Raw genomic sequence first — 17,904 nt, 5'->3', positions numbered from 1 at the left:
AGATAAACATGGAAAGAATAGAAGGAAAGAAGGAATGAATGAGTGAACTAACTTCTGATTTTCTGTCTGTCAGTTAAATAAAATAAATTATTTGAAACATTCACTCTAGGATAATATCCAACTGTTCTACTTTCTGTTAAGCAATATTTTCTCAATCTTGAGACCCAAATGTCTGAAATCAATTCATTTTATTTTCACACAAAAAGTCCAAAAGGGGTTCTCTAACTATTATTATTATAAAGGTAAAGGGACCCCTGACCATTAGGTCCAGTCATGACTGACTCTGGGGTTGCGGTGCTCATCTCGCTTTACCGGCCGAGGGAGCCGGCATACAGCTTCCGGGTCATGTGGTCAGCAGGACTAAGCCGCTTCTGGCGAACCAGAGCAGTGCACAGAAACGCCGTTTACCTTCCTGCCAGAGCGGTACCTATTTATCTACTTGCAGTTTGACATGCTTTTGAACTGCTAGGTTGGCAGGAGCAGGGACCGAGCAACGGGAGCTCACCCCGTCGTGGGGATTTGAACTGCCAACCTTCTGATCGGCAAGTCCTAGGCTCTGTGGGAGCCAATTCTCTCTCAGCTGTGCTGATGTCAGATCAAGGTATCACTCCATCTCTCCATCCATGACTAACTTGTGATGAACACATCACCACTTCTTCCTCCCGCCCCTTCACAGGCATGTACCAGCCCTAACTCTGAGAGCAGCAAAGGGCAAATGAGGAAGATATGTAATGCTCATCCTGATCTCAGGATACTGATGAAACAAGTTCTACTCTTGTCAGTCCCAGTATTTCTAGTACCTGTAGAGGCTTCTCTGGTAGGTATGGATCATGTTTAAACTATATCTTTCTAACTGTTCAATAAGAGTAAGGGGTTTTTTCCCCACACACTCCAAGTGCTGTCTCTGCTGCTCTGGAAATGTCCCCAGAGAATGTCCATTGCACGTGGCAGAAAATGTCCCCACAGTTGTGTCTACACTTCTACAAAACATGCTCAGAGGAATATTTTTTACTTTGGGAAGGAGATGGAGCAAAGAGGAGTTGTTGTTGTTTTTAAAGGTTTCTTACCGTAATATAAAAGGTAGTGACCACGTTTAGCGACGAGGCAAAGATGGAACTCATTATTTTAACCGACGGCTCATCCAGACTGTCGTAGGTTGGCAAGACCTGGCTGCAGAAAAGCAGGGAAATGTTAAAACATGTCAGGAAATTCTCCCTTGCTGGTAGAGTGTGCTTGCTGACACCTTCCCCACATGGAATTCAGGCACTTGCCTCTCTACTGCAGCTTATGCCAAGAGGTTTCTCAACACTCACAAGTTTAAGTGGTGCCCGAATATTCCTGCTCCCTCCCTCCCTGCCTGCCATTGCCACATGTGCAATGTAAATATTTCACATATTTTAAAAATAAAAATGTCGCAACGTGAATGACCGCTTGTTTGCCTCAGACACCAGTGGCAGAGCTCCAGACAGCACACTGCAGATTATTGTTCTTGGAGCATCCCGAGCTGATAATTAAAGCAATGCGGTGTTTACAGAATAACGAGCAGGAAGAGAGCTAGAGCATCATATTGTCAAAGAGAAAAGTTAAACAACCAAGACTAAACACTGCGCCTGTCGTATTTCAGCACTGATGCTTGAGCTCAACTCACAGAAAAGCGGAAGGGCCAATTACATGGGGCTTGGGTGCTTATGCACATGGAAAAGCTTTTTCCTAACATCAGGTGTACGGCTTATTGCAGCAGCCAGAGGATGCATGGGCCTGACTTGACCACATGCTCTTGAACACACAGGGACACCTTGAGAGGGTAAGTAGATAGGAAGGTCATATAGGATAGAAGCACTTATGAAAACTACCATGCAAGAAAGTAGGGTGGTGGTGTGGAAATCCTTAGCTCTGCTTAGCAGCTGATTTATCTATTTTTTTAGCTCCCCATCATTCAGAGGACTGGACAGTTCAGTGCTATTTAAGTATTTATGAAAACGGCAGCGTCATGCTATCTATCTAAGTACCTTTATTACCACCACTGTTTTATACAATGCAAATGTTGCTTGTCAGTACAACCAACCCTGAACATATGCTTGTATATTGAGTGGGGAATAGCACAGCAAAGGTAGGGGGGAACTCCAAAGATTAGGTGTGTTAGTTGCGTGTGAAAATCCAACCTTAGGGAAGTTCTTGCGATCTCCCACAAGAAGCCACTTGTAAGCGGCGTCTTCTGCCTTGCCATTCCCAACAAACTGAGATCCAAAGAACAGGTGATGTTAACAGCAACCGCAGGCCCTGCTGATTTGATTCAGGACCATTGCACTGAAGGGGTGGGAGGTGGGAGTTTGAACCTTTCCAATTAATGTAATTTCCAATTAAAACTGTGCCTCCCAATGCTCTTTGCCTTGTTTCTGTAAACACAACAGAAACAATGTAAAGATTTGAACTCACTAGCAGGGTTTGAGTAAACACTTACAATTAACAAAAAATAAGTATAAAAACTATAAAGATGAGAATAGAAGGATAAGAGACAATAACAATTAACATAGAGATACCATATGAAGATATATGAAAGCAAGCAGGGGAAGTTAATATGGGGGGATGGGACCAGAAGAGGAAGTTGAGGGAAGTGGGGGAATTTTGATGATTGGACATTAAAATGCAAAATTCAATATTTTTTATTAAAAACAAAACAAAACTGTGCCTCTCAATGCTCTTTGTTCATTGTTACAAATGGTGGCACTATGGGGAGTGGAGGGTGGATTTTAGTTGGCAAAAAAGAGCAGAGACTGAAAGGTTTATAACAGGTACCCCCAAACTCGACCCTCCAGATGTTTTGGGACTACAACTCCCATCATCCCTAGCCAATAGGACCAGTGGTCAGGGATGATAGGAATTGTAGTCCCAAAACATCTGGAGGGCCGAGTTTGGGAGTGCTTGGTTTATAACCACTCATCACCAGCAACATGACCCCTATTCAAATACCTGTCCTCCATGAATGCTATTAATTAAAAACACCCAAGAGGTCTTGTTCATGGATCTCCCTTGTCACATCCAGTTTGGATCCGAGGCTCAACAGGAAGTAGGGAAGCATTCTATGAAGCACAAGCAACGTAGCAATGGGCAAAAATTGAACGTCTGTATCCAGACGCAGCATACCTTACGATCACTCAGTACTGGAGAACAATTACTCAGTACTGCAGAAAAAACAGCACCACCTTGCCCTGCTTATGAATTCTCCAGAGGCTACTGTCTGGTTGACAAAATCCTAGAAGGGACTTTTGGTCTCATCTAGAGCTGAAAATCTTATATATTTTAAGGGAGTAATTCTGGAGTCAGAAGGATCAAAAGTCATTTACTGCCTCTGCTTCATGAACCACCCCCAAGACATTTTGGCTTTCCAGATATAGCTGTAAAAAGTCCTCTAAACCAGCAAGGCACGTCACAACACCAAGCCTCCCTGACTCTCGGGACTCCAGCACACACGACAATCAGCACACCCTAAATGTGTGCGGAGTTTATTTCTGAGCTAAAATGCCCACCCTGAGGGCCAGGCCAGGACTGAGGCATTCAGGGCGAAGAAGCCTTTGTCTGACAAACACTTTGTATGCTACAGGCTTAGGTTTCTTCACATCACTTGCAATCACATAAACGCCACTCCTCGGGGTAGACGGAAGGAAGATATTTAGACCAAATGCCCTTTACATTTATCTCTCTATTCCCAAGATGAACACAAGGAGAGAAAGAACACAAACAAGAAGCTTCGGAACCTGATACAGAGAAATAGCAGCTCCTTCTTGATGAAGAGAGAGCTGTTTCTTTTGTTAACAGATTTTCATCTCTGCCATACCAAAAAAAAAGGGGGGGGAATCCCTTGCATGTAGAAAACAGAAAGGGTGCATTTGCAGCATTTGGGCTTTTTTACGGACAGCAAGCGACACAGCTCAGAGAAAAGGGCCCAATCCTGCAAAATAAAAGAGGCCTCAGGGGCCAAGCAGCTGGAGTATTTGATCACAGTTAGGGTATCTGAGTCTCATTTCATCTTACAGAGGATGGATGGCCATCCACCAGTCTACTCGGCTGGAAATGGGGACGTGCCCTGCATATTGGAGAAGGGAAAAGGAAGCATAGTGTGGTCAACCTCAGGATGGGTGTTCAGAGTCTTTCAAAAGCAAAGGTTTAAAAATACACAGCACCCATTATGCTACATAGGAATGCTTGAGGAATCCGACATTTGCAAATTCCAGTGTGAACTGACTAACACCCTCTGGACTTCAGCAGGTCAGAACTCATACACCAGATTTCACATTTCCTGAATGTTCTGACATAGTTCTTGGCTGAACCAATGCCTCAAAATGCATATTTTTGAGAGAATATCACTTTAAACCACATATTGAAATACATACAGTCGTACCTTGGGTCCTGAACGCCTTGCGAGTCGAACGTTTTGGCTCCCAAACGCCACAAACCCGGAAGTGGGTGTTCCAGTTTGTGAACGTTTTTTGGAACACAAACGTCCGATGCAGGTTCCGATTGGCCACAGGAACTTCCTGCAGCCAATAAGAAGCCGTGCCTTGGTTTCCGAACATTTTGGACTTCCGGAACGGACTTCCGGAACGGATTCCATTCAACTTCCGAGGTACCACTGTATTTAAATGCACGTTTTTGTGCAGTTCTTTTTTCTTTCGGCTTACCGATTAATGAGGAAACAGGAGAACGGACTTATGGGTGAACACTCGTCAAAGTGAGAGTAGAAATAAGGCTGATTCACCTTTCCTTACAGTGCTGGCTTCCACTGCACCAGGAACGGCAGTGGTGTTAAGACTCACCCCCAAAAATAGTGCCGGCCACCTGGGTTGGGACGTTCACTCAAGGATCCACCATGCTTCTGTGTGAAATCCCTGCCTCAAAGGTTACACCACCATTGTTCACATTACAAACAAGCTGTTGTGATGGGGAGACTAGCCTAAGGTCAACATAGGAAGGCTGTAGCAGAGCTAATATTACATTTCTATGCTTCCTGGCTCCCTGCCCCATGCACAATCTGTTAGACCATATGGCACGCTCGCAGGGGGCAAAGACGTTTCTCTTTGAATTTGGCAATGACAAGCCTCTATGCCAGAAAGAGCCAACACCACAAGGAAAGTAGGCTTGTGCAAGCCATAGCAACGGGCATTCCGATGCATGTTACTTTTTCGCCTCTAGAGGGAAGGAACTCAGGTCTTACGCTTGTCACTTAAAAAAAAAAAAAGGAGGGGGGGAGTGTGAATTGAGAGGTCAGTGACTGCAAGCCTGTCTACTCTGGGATTCATCCGCATGTGACATCATACGGGCCAAGAAGTGTGTGTTATTCTTGCCCTTGGGAAAAATTATAGGTTTAAGCTTTCGGTTTGGCTTGCCACACTGGTGGTGTAGCAATCTATATTTAGATAGATATGTGAATATACTAGTCCAGAACGTGTAATTTTCCTGTGTTTCCAACTCCCAACAAATGAAGGTTGGTTACTGAATGGTCGCCACAAGAAAAAACGAGGACAATTTTGGATTTTTGAAAAGCCTGCTGTGGTAACTAGGTACAGCTACAAAAGAATGAATCAACCCTTCTGTCACCAATTATAGCAGAGACACTTAAAACTGAGTGAGGCATGTTCTAGCTGAGAGACATAATAAGCAGGGGGGAAAGGTGAAGAGCCCAGCCGTGCCAAACTAATGCTAACTGCCCATCCCAGGTCCCCAGCTGAACACACACCTATGTTTTCAGCTGGGTCACTTTTCAGAGAAGCCACAAATCAGAGGGTGGCGAGGACAATGCTATCAGAATGTAAATGGGACTCATCTGTGGGTGAAAGCTTCCATCTGTCACAACAACAACAAACCCCCACAACTAAGGATATGCATGTGCTACACCAAAAACCCCAAGTTTTCCATCCAGGATAGATTGTGCCAATGCTCAGCATTTGCTTCCATGATTAACTTTTATTGACAGATTTGGGGCTTTGAGATACGCAGCAGAAAGAAAAGAGGGGTGGAAAGAGAGAGAGGGGGAGGGCGGCATGAGAGGAGAGAAGGAGTTTGCAGTCAGGAAGAAACGGAATACGGGGCCCAGGGAAAGCCACAGGAGGGGGTTGCATTACGTAACAGAGATCCCATTTGGACTATTGAGGTTTCTGAGCCTTCAGATGTCAGTGACTCAAAGTCTCCACCCTCTTCTCTCAAAGCAAGAGGTTTAAAACATGTTGCTGCTGCTGTTTTAATAAAAGCCAAGAGCCTCAAGCCAAACTCTGGGTTAGCCTTTGTTTTGTGTATTGCACAAACAGAATGCGCAGAGCCCTGCCCACAGCCCAAGAGGGCAACAGGAATCCTATAATCAGCAATGTCAACTTGACCCAAGATCTGTTTCTGTTTACTTAAATATTTTTAGCTGAAATTGTTGTGATGCCTAATGAAGACACACACATAAATCATTTTAGGCGGGCTTTGGTGGCCCTACCGTGGTGTAATTATGTCCGCTTAAGTTCTCGTTACCTATCTAGAACGGGGGTCAGTAGCATCCTTAGTAAAGAGACATGACAGCCAACGGAAAATTACACTGGGGATGTATTTGCCTCCTACGAACAAGAAGCTTCTTAAGCACAATGACTCCAGAGTGAAATATAACCCCTTCTCCCAGCTAGGTAACAAAAGGGTCACAACCCAGTCAGATGCTGTACCTCAGTGGGCTGTAAAATATTTTGATTAAAATGAAGACGAGGGGACCAGATGGTATCTATCCCGTACAGGCCACCCTGACCCTTTGCCCTTAAACAAAACTCGTTCCACCCTGCAATCTCTAAGCAGCTGAAGTTGCTGGTACTTACGACTGACAGGCGAAAGACATGCCAAAGATAGGAATGCAGCGAAAAATGCCCTCCCAGCGTGCGTAACTGACCCGCTGCAGCCACTGCCCGCCAAAGAGGCCGTGCTTGAAAGCGGAGAGCACGATCTGCAGCCAAGGAAAAGAAAAGAGAGGTTACAATCTAGACAACAGAGACGCCAAACCCAAACCAACGTCTGGCAAGCCAGATTGCAACAACCAGACGAGCGCCGTGAAAACGATTAAGGGGCCAGGCATCCCGTTTGGTTGCGAGTGTGAGCCTCCACCCTGGGGGAGGCCTTGCGCTGTGTCCCGTCTCCTTAGGCCTTGCCCTCCCCCCCCCCAAGGTGAGTGACCAAACTACAGTTCTCATAAGGTTCCACACATTAACAGTGTGCCACACACAGAAAGGGTTGCTTAGTAAATTAATAAATGCTTAAGTCAAGTAAGAACTTAGCATATGAGGTTGAATATATGTACATATACCAAAATCTTGAGGGAGAATTTCCTGAAGAAAGAAATTAAATATTATAGCTTAATCTAAGAAGAAATGTAACATATGGACTTCGTTTATAAATTCGATTATAAATATATCCAAACCGTGAGAGAGAATTTACTGAAGAAGCCCGAGACTCTTCATGGGCGAAACAGGTGACAAACGCCGGCACCCTGTCTAATTCTTGTGCATAGCATCACCGACATCACCGTTTGATCCAACTTACCTTTGTGAATATCTACAGGAGCCTGGCTAAAGGAACCTTTAAAGACTGAATCTTCCTTTTGGACACAATTTGAATAAGTTTTATGTTTCTGGCTTCTGTAGTGGATCTTGTACATAGCTCTCTCAATTTTGGGATTATTAATATAAGATTTAGAACGTAGAATGGTTTTTTAGTGTTTTGTGTGCCGCTTATGTGCTGCTTACTTTATACTGGTCTACTACACACAGCAAGGGTGGCAAGAGAACTGAGGCTTACTCTCCACCGATTCTGCCATCAAACGGATGCTTTGTACGCTCCTCAAACTTTTCACTGGCATCCCATCCCTTTCCCATATTCAGGACAAACTCCTGGCCTCACCTTTAAAGTTCTCTGAGGCTTTGTCCCATGGTATCTTTTGGATCCCCTTTCCTACCCTACCCTTCTTGTAATCTTCAGCTCCTCCAGCTCTATCATCCTCAGCCTCCAAAACATATTCTGCTCTCTAACACGACTCGTCTATTCTCCTTAGCTGTCCCTCTCTGTGTGTGGAACTCCTTCCTGAGACATGTGCCATCTCTCTTTCCTCCTTCAGAATCATTCTTTTCTATAAGGGCTTTTGTTTAACCCCTTTAGTCCTCATTTCCAGTTCCAAATTTAAGTATGTACAATCTGTATTTGTCACATTTACCCCTTGTTATCCTGGCCTCTCTCCCTGCTTTGGTTGTCTTTCTTCACGGTTTCAGAAGGTAAGCTCCATGAAGGCAGGGACCTCTCTCCGTATGTGTGTGAGATATATGTGTGTAAATAGAGATAAATACACACTCATGCATGCACACTTACGAAACTTTGTAAAGCACCATGTGAAGTAGCACTGGTGTATGCTAGGGGTCAGCAAACTTTTTCAGCAGGGGGCTGGTCCACTGTCCCTCAGACCTTGTGGTGGGCCGGACTATATTTTTTTGGGGGGGGGGGGGAATAAATGTAAAAAACACCAGGCAGGCCCCACAAATAACCCAGAGATGCATTTTAAATAAAAGGACACATTCTGCTCATGTAAAAACACCAGGCAGGCCCCACAAATAACCCAGAGATGCATTTTAAATAAAAGGACACATTCTACTCATGTAAAAACATGGACCGTCCGCGGGCCAGATTTAGAAGGCGATTGGGCCAGATCCAGCCCCTGGGCCTTAGTTTGCCTACCCATGGTGTATGCATTATGTTTATTGCAACAGTTCATGAATATTTTTGCATCTTTACATGAACATCACCAGCTTTGTTACATGGTACCAAGTATCCCAGGGATGGGGCACCAGTGGCCTTGCGGATGGAGTTGGGACTCCAGCTCCCATAAGCCCCAGCCGGTTTGGCCAATGGTTGGGAATGATGGAAGCTTGAGTCCAGCAACATCTAGAGGGCCACAAGCTCCCCACCTCGCCACCAAACTAGCCGCTTTCATTCAGCATCTTAAAGAGTTTGCACAACTTTATATGCTATTTCTAGAATGTGGCCTAAGAAGACATGTTTTTATCTCTCAAATAGAAGCACTGTGGCTGGAAAGTTTGTGGGGGGAAGTGAGAAAAACCTAGGACCGCCATTAGATGTGAGGTGGGTATAGAGGCCGAGGCAGAATGCTTGTTTCAGGAGAATTTGACAACTGGCTCAGGGCATGAGGGCCTGCCAAACCCTCAACAAGCGAACCCTGATAATATACACTCTGTGAGAGAAAGCGAGGAAATTAATCAAGGGATTCTTCTGCAATCTGTGTGGCCTAAGAGCCCATAGTGCACTGTGGTATATAAAATGTGCTGAATCGCTAGAAGCTGGGGACGTGGCATGATCTGCCTGGAAAAATGTGTAGCATTAAGTAGTATATAGAAGACACATTCCCAAGTCTGTGGCCACATAGGACAGCAAGCGGCCTCTCTGTTACGGGTAATGGTCGCCCTCTACCCAGCAGTGCCAGTAACATTAAATACAGAAAGCCTTTCAAATCGAAACCCCGAGCCTATGAGCTCCTGCCAACAGGCAGACCTGGCATCCATTTGAATGTCCTCCGAGAGCCCACCCACGAGGAAAGCTTGGGACACCGTGGAACTTGAAATTTGTATTGCGGTTTCCCTAAGATGAATTAACCACCAGCCACAGAGGAAAACAAAAGCCTCCCAGTCATTAATACTGACCACAAACATAAACACCGTGTAGAAGATCAGAGCCATGGCACTGAAGGACTGTATGGAAGCCATCATGTTCCTCTGGAGACTCAGCGGGAGCACGATGCAGAGGGAGATGATGAAGAGCAGGACAATCCGGAACCAGCCGCTCACCTGGAAGATGAGGAAGAGTTGCAATGAGAACATCCAAAAGGATCTCTGGGGGAATGGGGCAGATGCCCAGCAAATTATATATAAACCATGTATATGTAAACACAACATATACACACACAATATAAGACACAGCAAGACTGAATGCCTTCCCCACCCACAATACACCAAGATTAAGATTCACTCCAAAAGCAAAGGAAAGGCAAGGAAACGCCGGCTTGCTAGGAAAAGCCGCTTCCCACAGGGCGTTCTGTGATTAACTTACATAGTCACTTGGTGCCACTGTTGCTCTACGAAGCTCTTAGCAAGCCCCGCTTTAAAAGCGAAAGCTTGTTGGCTGTTTTAAATGGTAATCCGAACGCAACCTATTTGAATATCTTTTATGTACTTCCAGCAAATAAAATGAAAACTAACCTTGCTGCAGAAAGGGGAAGGGGGGGGGGGTTGGAAATGAAGGAAGAGATGGAAGTCTTGGAAATTCTGACCCAGAAAATAAATTAACCGGCAGCTTTTTGGTATTTATTGTAGCGGGAGGTTTGGAAATGCCTAGAAATATTTAATACCTAATTTGGCTTTGCTTATGACGCATCTTTTAAACTTCTCGGCTCCTTAATCAGAGCTTAACTACATCAGGCCGGAGCAGATAAAAACCGTGCCAAAACACTACTGAATGTCCATTTAGCTTTTCTGGCCTGCCCCTGCCCCTAGGGATTGTTCTCTGGTCCCTATTTCCCCAAGGGGAATTCAACTGTTCCTCTGTCGAAAAGGCAAACAGCAGATATGCTATCAGTGCTTGCACTTTCTTGACCCGGTTTGCCAGGGAATTCACAATCCAGTTGTGGATCCCTTTTTGGAGCTTTGAGATTAACAAACCAACCGGGTACATCCTAAGGCTTACACTATAGCCCTGAAGTATTGTTCAGTTCTCCAAAGTACTGGATCCCCCAGGTCTGCCACAGACTTCCCCTACGGTCCTTTAGCATTCCTATCTCCAGGGTTTTTGTCGACAGCGTCAGCGTAACAGGTCCAGCTCTGCCTAGTCTTGCTTCACATCACTTCACAAACAAGATGAGAAAATCAAAACACTACAACTGCGGGGATGGGGGGGGGGTGCAAACACCTAAGTCCATTCTACTGGGGTCCATGGACTAATGCAATAAATGTTTCTGGATCTGAACATAAGTGTAGCTACTATATAAACAGAAAGAGGTAGTTTTACTACTAAACTAAAGGAAACACGCAGGAAACCGAACACTTGCAGAATATCCATTTGGGGCTGACCCTTGGACTTATATGTGGGAGTTAAGTTTGCCTTGGATCAGGCTGTTGTGGGACAAAGTGCTCTGTGGCTTCAGTGCTTGCTACTAACTTTGAAAACAGCAGGCTGGAGAGATGCTTGGATGCATCACAATACTGTTCAGGCAGGACGCATTCAAAAGCAAAAACTTACGCAAGGACAACAGGAAAGGGGAAATGTTCTGAATTGCTGGTGATAAGGTCAATACGAAGCAAGCTTACCTGGAGCCCGAACAACCGGGCAAAGAAGTTGGATCCCAAGTCTCCAATAACAACGTAGAAAGCGATGCAGGTTCCTAGCATCAGTCCAATCATACTGCAAGAGCACAAAAATGGGCAGGTCACTCCAAAGCAGAGTGTTCCCTTGGAATGCAGCCCTTATTACATGCCAGGTATGTGCTAACGGCTGCATTCAATCAGCACTCAAACACTGTGAACAGTAACATCATCCACTACTGATGCCCTAGACACCTTTGCTGTGAATTTCCCACCACCTCACTAAAAGGACAGCTTTAGGAGAAGCATTGATTCTGTATATCAGGTGCCTGAGCTTCATGCTCCTTAACACAGGCAGTGAGCAAACACAAAACGACAGAAATATGGTTGACACCAACTTCAAATCCAAACGAAGACGTCCACATCTGCTATCACCAGAGGCGCAGTCTAAGAAAGGCAGCCTAGGGGGGAACTAGGCGTGTAAAGTGAAACAAGCAGCCGCTGAGACACGATGGGACTCCAGACGGGCCAAATTTATTAGTGAGCCATCATAGTCCCATGTTTTGGAATGCACTGACATTACTGCTAGCAGTCTACGTAGTAAAAACAGACCTACCTGCACATATAGCATGATCCTAATGGTGAGTATTGCTCTAAAGAACCAAGCATAGTCACAGAGGATCTTACATGTAAGCCACATGGTCTAGACAGCACATTGTCGAAGCTGCTTCCCTAACTTTTCATAAGCTCCAAATTAAACGCTTCCTAAATCCAGTCTCACGTGGCACATTTTGATTAGTAGCGCAGGTGAAGCCCGAACAGTCCCATTTCACACTTTGTGCATAATGGCAAACTTTGCTCCACCGGAAGAGAATGGAGAATTTGCAGGTCGACATTTTAAAAAGCATGCACGCTTTTCTTTTGTGCAGCTGCTTTCATGTCACGCAACTGTTTTATGAAATAATGTCAGGCTACGGGAAGGACCATAGTGGAGGTGCGGGGCGTCAGCTTTATGAGACACTAATAAAGGAGACACCTTAGCAGTGATACAACTCGAGGAGGTTAAAGCCTCCAGGTGCAGGCATGTTAATTTAACTGCCTTTCCAGAGCCAGGAATGGAACCTCTACTTTGGGAGTGTGCTTTAAAAGGAGCTATTATTCACTTACACACTTTCAGAGGGTGTGAGCGAGTGTAGCATCACACACAGTCGGGGGTGGGAGGAACCAAGCTAGAAGCCCCACTCTCCACAGAGTGGGCTGGGCTTCACCCCCTCCCTGAGGAGGTTGGGCATTTTAATTAAGTGATCATCCTGGGAACCCATGCCCTGTTCCCTTTCTCAGCGGCACGGACCACTTCCCCTCCCATTTCCGATCGTATAACATCCCCACAGCAATTACAGAGATTGCTCACATAGAAAAGCAATGGCAAACGAAGCGCTGAGAATATTTTTAGTCACCTCTCAAAGCAGTTTAGCAGCTGGGAATAAGGAAGACAGCCAGGATCACATGACTGTCCAGCACGCCAACGGATTCCCACTTTGAGAACCTCCATCATAAAAAGCAACTTGGTGATGCCACTAGTGCTCAAATTACAGCCTGATCTGTCTGCAGAGCCCCTCTTTTTACTGCATCAGGGACACACGTCCACAGTTGCAGGAGAAGACAAGTCAGAAGGCTTCCCTAGGTTTCTCTTTCACAGTTTAAACTCTGGGGCAAACCAAGGCTAAAGATGTAGTGAGCAACATCTACCTTTAAAGGAGAAAAGTTTTGGTTAGATGAAGCAAAGACCTCTGAACAATGACAGTGGCATCATGCCATTATTATTGTTAGCTAATTTGCTAATATGACCTAGTGACATCCTGGCTCTACCGAGGGGGATATAATCACAGGCAGGATAAAAAGCCATGCCTACTGAATAATGGACAAGTCCAAAGCCGGAGCGTTGAGCAGCTCTCCCCTGTGTGAAAAGCCAAGTCATCATATGTGATTCGTAATGGGGTGGGCAGCCCAACCCTCCTAACAAAGCAAATGGGCCCCATCACCTCCAGCTTGAGAACGCTGGGACTGCAACACCAAGCCATTTACTCCAGCCACCTTAACTAATAAAATCTGCGGGAGTTGGAAGCAAAATTATAACGGATACTTCTAATTCTGTAGGGTCTCGCCCACAATAATGCGAGGAAACAGCTGTATACATACCATGTTGTTGTTGAAATGGCCAATTGCGTATTCAGATGGGTTTTAAATTACTTTTACCTAACAGGAGCACTGCAATGTTTTGTTCAAAGCTTAAAATGTGCACAACACCCTCCACACTTTTCTGCCTAAATAATTATGGCAGTCATCTGGATCTTAAGCAATAAGTACCTATTGCTGGAGAGTCCAGAACGCTGGGAAGATGTTTGAGAAGAGAAATCTGTGCTTAGAAATGCCCATCCCAGGTGCAGTGGTGGGACATTTGTGGCCCTCCAGCTGTTGGGCTCCCGATTCCCAGCAGCCTCAGCCAGCTTGGCCAATTTTCAGGGATGATAGGAATTGGAAGTTCAGCTAACATCTGGAGGGGAAGAGGATTCTTCACCCCTGCCCTACAGGTTGGACCAATATGAGCAAATACTGTCACGTTTCCTAAGAGAGAGGCTGGAATTAGCCAAGAGAAGCAGAAAAAACCCAAAAGGCCCAAAACAATAAATGGAACACCAGGTTTGAAGGGATCAGAACTGATAATTTAAACTATATATAGATAATTTCAAAGACTGGAATTTTGAAGAGGGGAGTGGGGCAAAAAAGAAAGAAAGTTACCTGGTTTCCACAAGCATTTTCCCAAGTTTTCCATAGGCATGGAAGGCTAGAAAGAAAAGGGGGAGGAAAACACACACATCATCGTCACAATTATTCAAATATATGTTCAAAACGTGGCATTTTTTTAAAAAGGAACAACAGCCACCAGAGGCTATTCAAGAGGCAGGGCTTTGCTAGTTTTGTATTTCAGAGTTAGTTTTCTTCTATCCCACCGCCACTCTGGGACAGCCCCCCACCCCACGCCTTGGCATACCATTCACAAATCAGAAGCCACATAAAAACAAATTTGGGGGGAAGATTCAAAGCAGGTTCTTCCCTCCCTCCCCCCCTCACCCACAAAAAAAACCAAACTCAACAGCACTAAATAGGAGTTACACATGGCAACTATTAGAAGAAGAAAGTCAGAGCGGAAAAAGAAAATATGTGAGCATGAGAGACTGTGTGGCAAAAAGTTACTGCAGTGCAAAATTTCAATCAAGTCCCCATTTTTATTCCTTCCCTCTCCATTATGACTGAACCACTTTGTGCCGCTGATGGGAGGATTGAGATGGTGCCCAGAATGTGCAGCCACCCTGAGAATATCCATGATTCACAACCCACACCAAAGGGATTTGACCAAGAGATTTCTTTTTCATTTCATACACTGGTCACCACTCGCAGCACAAAGCAACCGGCATCCTTGAAATCACCGTTCCTCTGGAAAGCTCAGCTTGTATTTTCAAAAGGCGTTTTACTATGGGGATAAGAGGGAAATTGCCACCTCCGGTTCTGAGGGAGAGAACCTTTTTTAACCAGGGCCTCTTACTAATGCCACACATTCATGTGAAATATTTACAGAAGGCAACAGGGCTTTCAGCCCCTCGGCTTGCACAATGTGAATGTTTTCTTGGTGAAATCTGCACATACAAAAACAGCAAAAAAAGAAAAGAAAAGAAAAGAAAAAAAGGATCAGCCGCCCAAGCGCAAGGATGTAATAAAATAAGGGATAAGGACAACAGAAAGGGTGTATCCTTCTCCAATGGAAGGCCCAAAGATAAAGCTAGATTGATTTGATTGATTGATTTTTAAAGCAGATTTTCAATTAAAATGGATCAATTAAACAACAGACTTGGGATCCATCTGTTGAGTCAAGCAACTGAGGAATGAAGGCTCAAGATACCTCAGAGGTGGGGAAGGAGGGGGAAAACACTTCCCTCAAATTTCTTTCAAAAGCTCCCTTTGAAGCAAGCCCAACCTAGCTACAAGAGACAGGTTGCTTGGCTGGTTCCAACCACCTGGATCTAAGAGCAGGAAGTTTGGTTACCAAGGTGTTCTCCTTTTTACTCTGGGCTGCTGTTAACTGCTCTAATTTCACAGCCCACATCCTCTGGCCAGGTCTGAGGAAAGTGCTTGCGATTTTTTCTTTTCTGCCTACAGAATCAGAGTTGGAAGGGACTGCAAGGATAATTTAGTCTAGCCTCCTGGCAATGCAGGAATCTTATGTCCAATGTGGGGCTCGAACCCACAACCCTGAGATTAAGAGTCTCATGCTCTACTGACTGAGCTACCCTTAAGAATCCCGGTAAGAAATTGTGCCCAACTACCACCAAAGACGCGGGTGGCGCTGTGGGTAAAACCTCAGCGCCTAGGACTTGCCGATCGCATGGTCGGCAGTTCGAATCCCCGCGGCAGAGTGCGTTCCCGTCTTTCGATCCCAGCGCCTGCCAACCTAGCAGTTCGAAAGCACGTCAAAAGTGCAAGTAGATAAATAGGGACCGCTTACTAGCGGGAAGGTAAACGGCGTTTCCGTGTGCTGCGCTGGCTCGCCAGAGCAGCTTTGTCACGCTGGCCACGTGACCCGGAAGTGTCTGCGGACAGCGCTGGCTCCCGGCCTCTAGAGTGAGATGAGCGCACAACCCTAGAGTCTGTCAAGACTGGCCCGTACGGGCAGGGGTACCTTTACCTTTACCCGCCAAAGAACTGGCAGAGGTAGCCCACAAGAGGAACTCTTGCTTGATGAGCATTAGAGAACAGGCCTTGAAACAACTGCAAAAATGGACTGAGGAATACTGGATCCAAATGCCAGCTCAGCCATTCACTCAGCAGTGAGTTTTGTAAAAGTCACATTCACTGAGAGTTGGTCCATGCACTACCTGAGCTGACCAATATATGGGGGGGAAACTGCTTGCAAAAGCGGTTCATTTGCATGCTGAGTGCTGACATCCTTGCACAAGACTGCAGTGGCTACTTCTGTGAAAACAGATTTCTTGTTTCCAGATTTCTTGTTTTCCCCCTATTACAGGAGGAGCCACTGCGATCTTCCACAAGCATTTTCTCAGGCACTGCTCACATGAGAAGACCACTGGTGGGAGAAGTTATTTATAACTCACTTTCCCACCGGTATACGGGAATAAATGGCTTATTTTGCAGGGAAAAGAAAAATAGATACCTGGGCTTAAGTTTCAAGCAATAAAGCAGGCTGAAAATTTAAGTTTGCAAATGAATCTCATTCATCTATGCGCAGGCAGGCCCATCAGCATTTCATATTTTAATCTGGCATGTCATCAGTGTCAGAAGACAACTGACTATGTACCGGCAGGGGTAAAAACAGCATGTGAAGCAACAAGCGCCCCCCCCACCAAATAGAAAAGCAAACCCAAACAGTAGGGGGTTGGGGGAGGTGGAGAATGAGTCAGTGGAAAAGTGGAGCGCTTTGTAAACAGAAGGATTCTGTCAAACACTGAACTTTTGTGCCCGTGTAGAAGGAAAAGTGACATTGAAGAGAACCGTCTTACGATTTTGCATTAGGCCTCTTAGGTGGATTCTAGTTAATTAGGGTTAAAATTAAGGTGTGCAGCTGGGAGCGAAGGGAAAGCTGGCGGAAAGCGAAATAACCTCATTACGTTATATATTATTGTTATGCAGTCCTTTAGTATTACAAAGGACTTGACAATCCTTATTACACTCCTCCTCAAGAAAAAGGACATTAGTCTCACCTTACAAATGAGGAATGAAGGCTGAGACAAGTAACTTGCCCAAGGCCGTTTAATAAATCCGCTGCAGATCCAGAATCAGGATTTGGGCCCTCTAGATCCAAGACCAGATGTTCTATCTACTAAATCAAACCAGCTCTCTAATTTATATAATGATAGATACGGAAATGTTTCAAGACTGATATCAGTTCCTATATGACTGAGGTATAGGCCTAAGATACTAAACTATCAGTGTCTTTGGGTGTTCTAAAATGAGGCAATGAGTAGATGTTTAAGATTTCCTATGCTGAGACGGATTATTAAAGGGATATCAGATAAATTAAACCTATAAATATGTATTTATATGTATGCAGGATCCAAATGGGAGATACTCTACTTTCCACAGTGGTAGTGAGCATGTCATTCATTTATGAACAGCCAGTCCCACTCTCTAGTCTAATTAAACAGATGAAAAAATAAATAAATCTGGGCGTTGGCTGAAGGACAGGGCTCAAGTGATGGAATGCTTTTCCATAATTCCATATAAAATATTCCCTTCATGCAGAAAACTAGAACATCAGGGGGAAAGGTTCTAGCTAGCTCTATGCTAGTTTTCTACACAGAGGGAATTTATTTTCTGTATGGAGGGGGAATTCGGTCATAGGTGCTTGCAAGACACACAAACTGACCTCAGCTTCTGTCTACAGGTCTCATCCATGTCTGAATGTTTATGAAAATGAAACCAGCGCATTATAGTGCACACAACATTCTTACAGAGA

General features: G+C 45.0%; 1 protein-coding gene across 2 annotated transcripts in view; it reads right to left on the bottom strand.

Annotated features, from left to right (window-relative positions):
* Positions 1-17,904, bottom strand: part of SLC38A10 (solute carrier family 38 member 10) — an 81,446-nt gene that overhangs the window by 50,021 nt on the left and 13,521 nt on the right. For both annotated transcript variants that reach the window (XM_083489914.1, XM_083489913.1), the window contains exons 3-7: positions 14,175-14,220; positions 11,382-11,475; positions 9,723-9,866; positions 6,843-6,967; positions 1,068-1,170 (exon numbers count right to left, since the gene is read on the bottom strand). In XM_083489914.1, coding sequence (XP_083346040.1) covers positions 1,068-1,170; positions 6,843-6,967; positions 9,723-9,866; positions 11,382-11,475; positions 14,175-14,220 — 512 coding nt within the window. The remainder of the gene's footprint in view (positions 1-1,067; positions 1,171-6,842; positions 6,968-9,722; positions 9,867-11,381; positions 11,476-14,174; positions 14,221-17,904) is intronic.

Source organism: Podarcis liolepis (assembly GCF_965112155.1).
Source record: "Podarcis liolepis genome assembly, chromosome: 2".
Lineage (NCBI taxonomy): Eukaryota > Metazoa > Chordata > Lepidosauria > Squamata > Lacertidae > Podarcis > Podarcis liolepis.
Note: the sequence above shows the minus strand (reverse complement) of the source record. Positions and strands in the feature narration are given on the sequence as shown.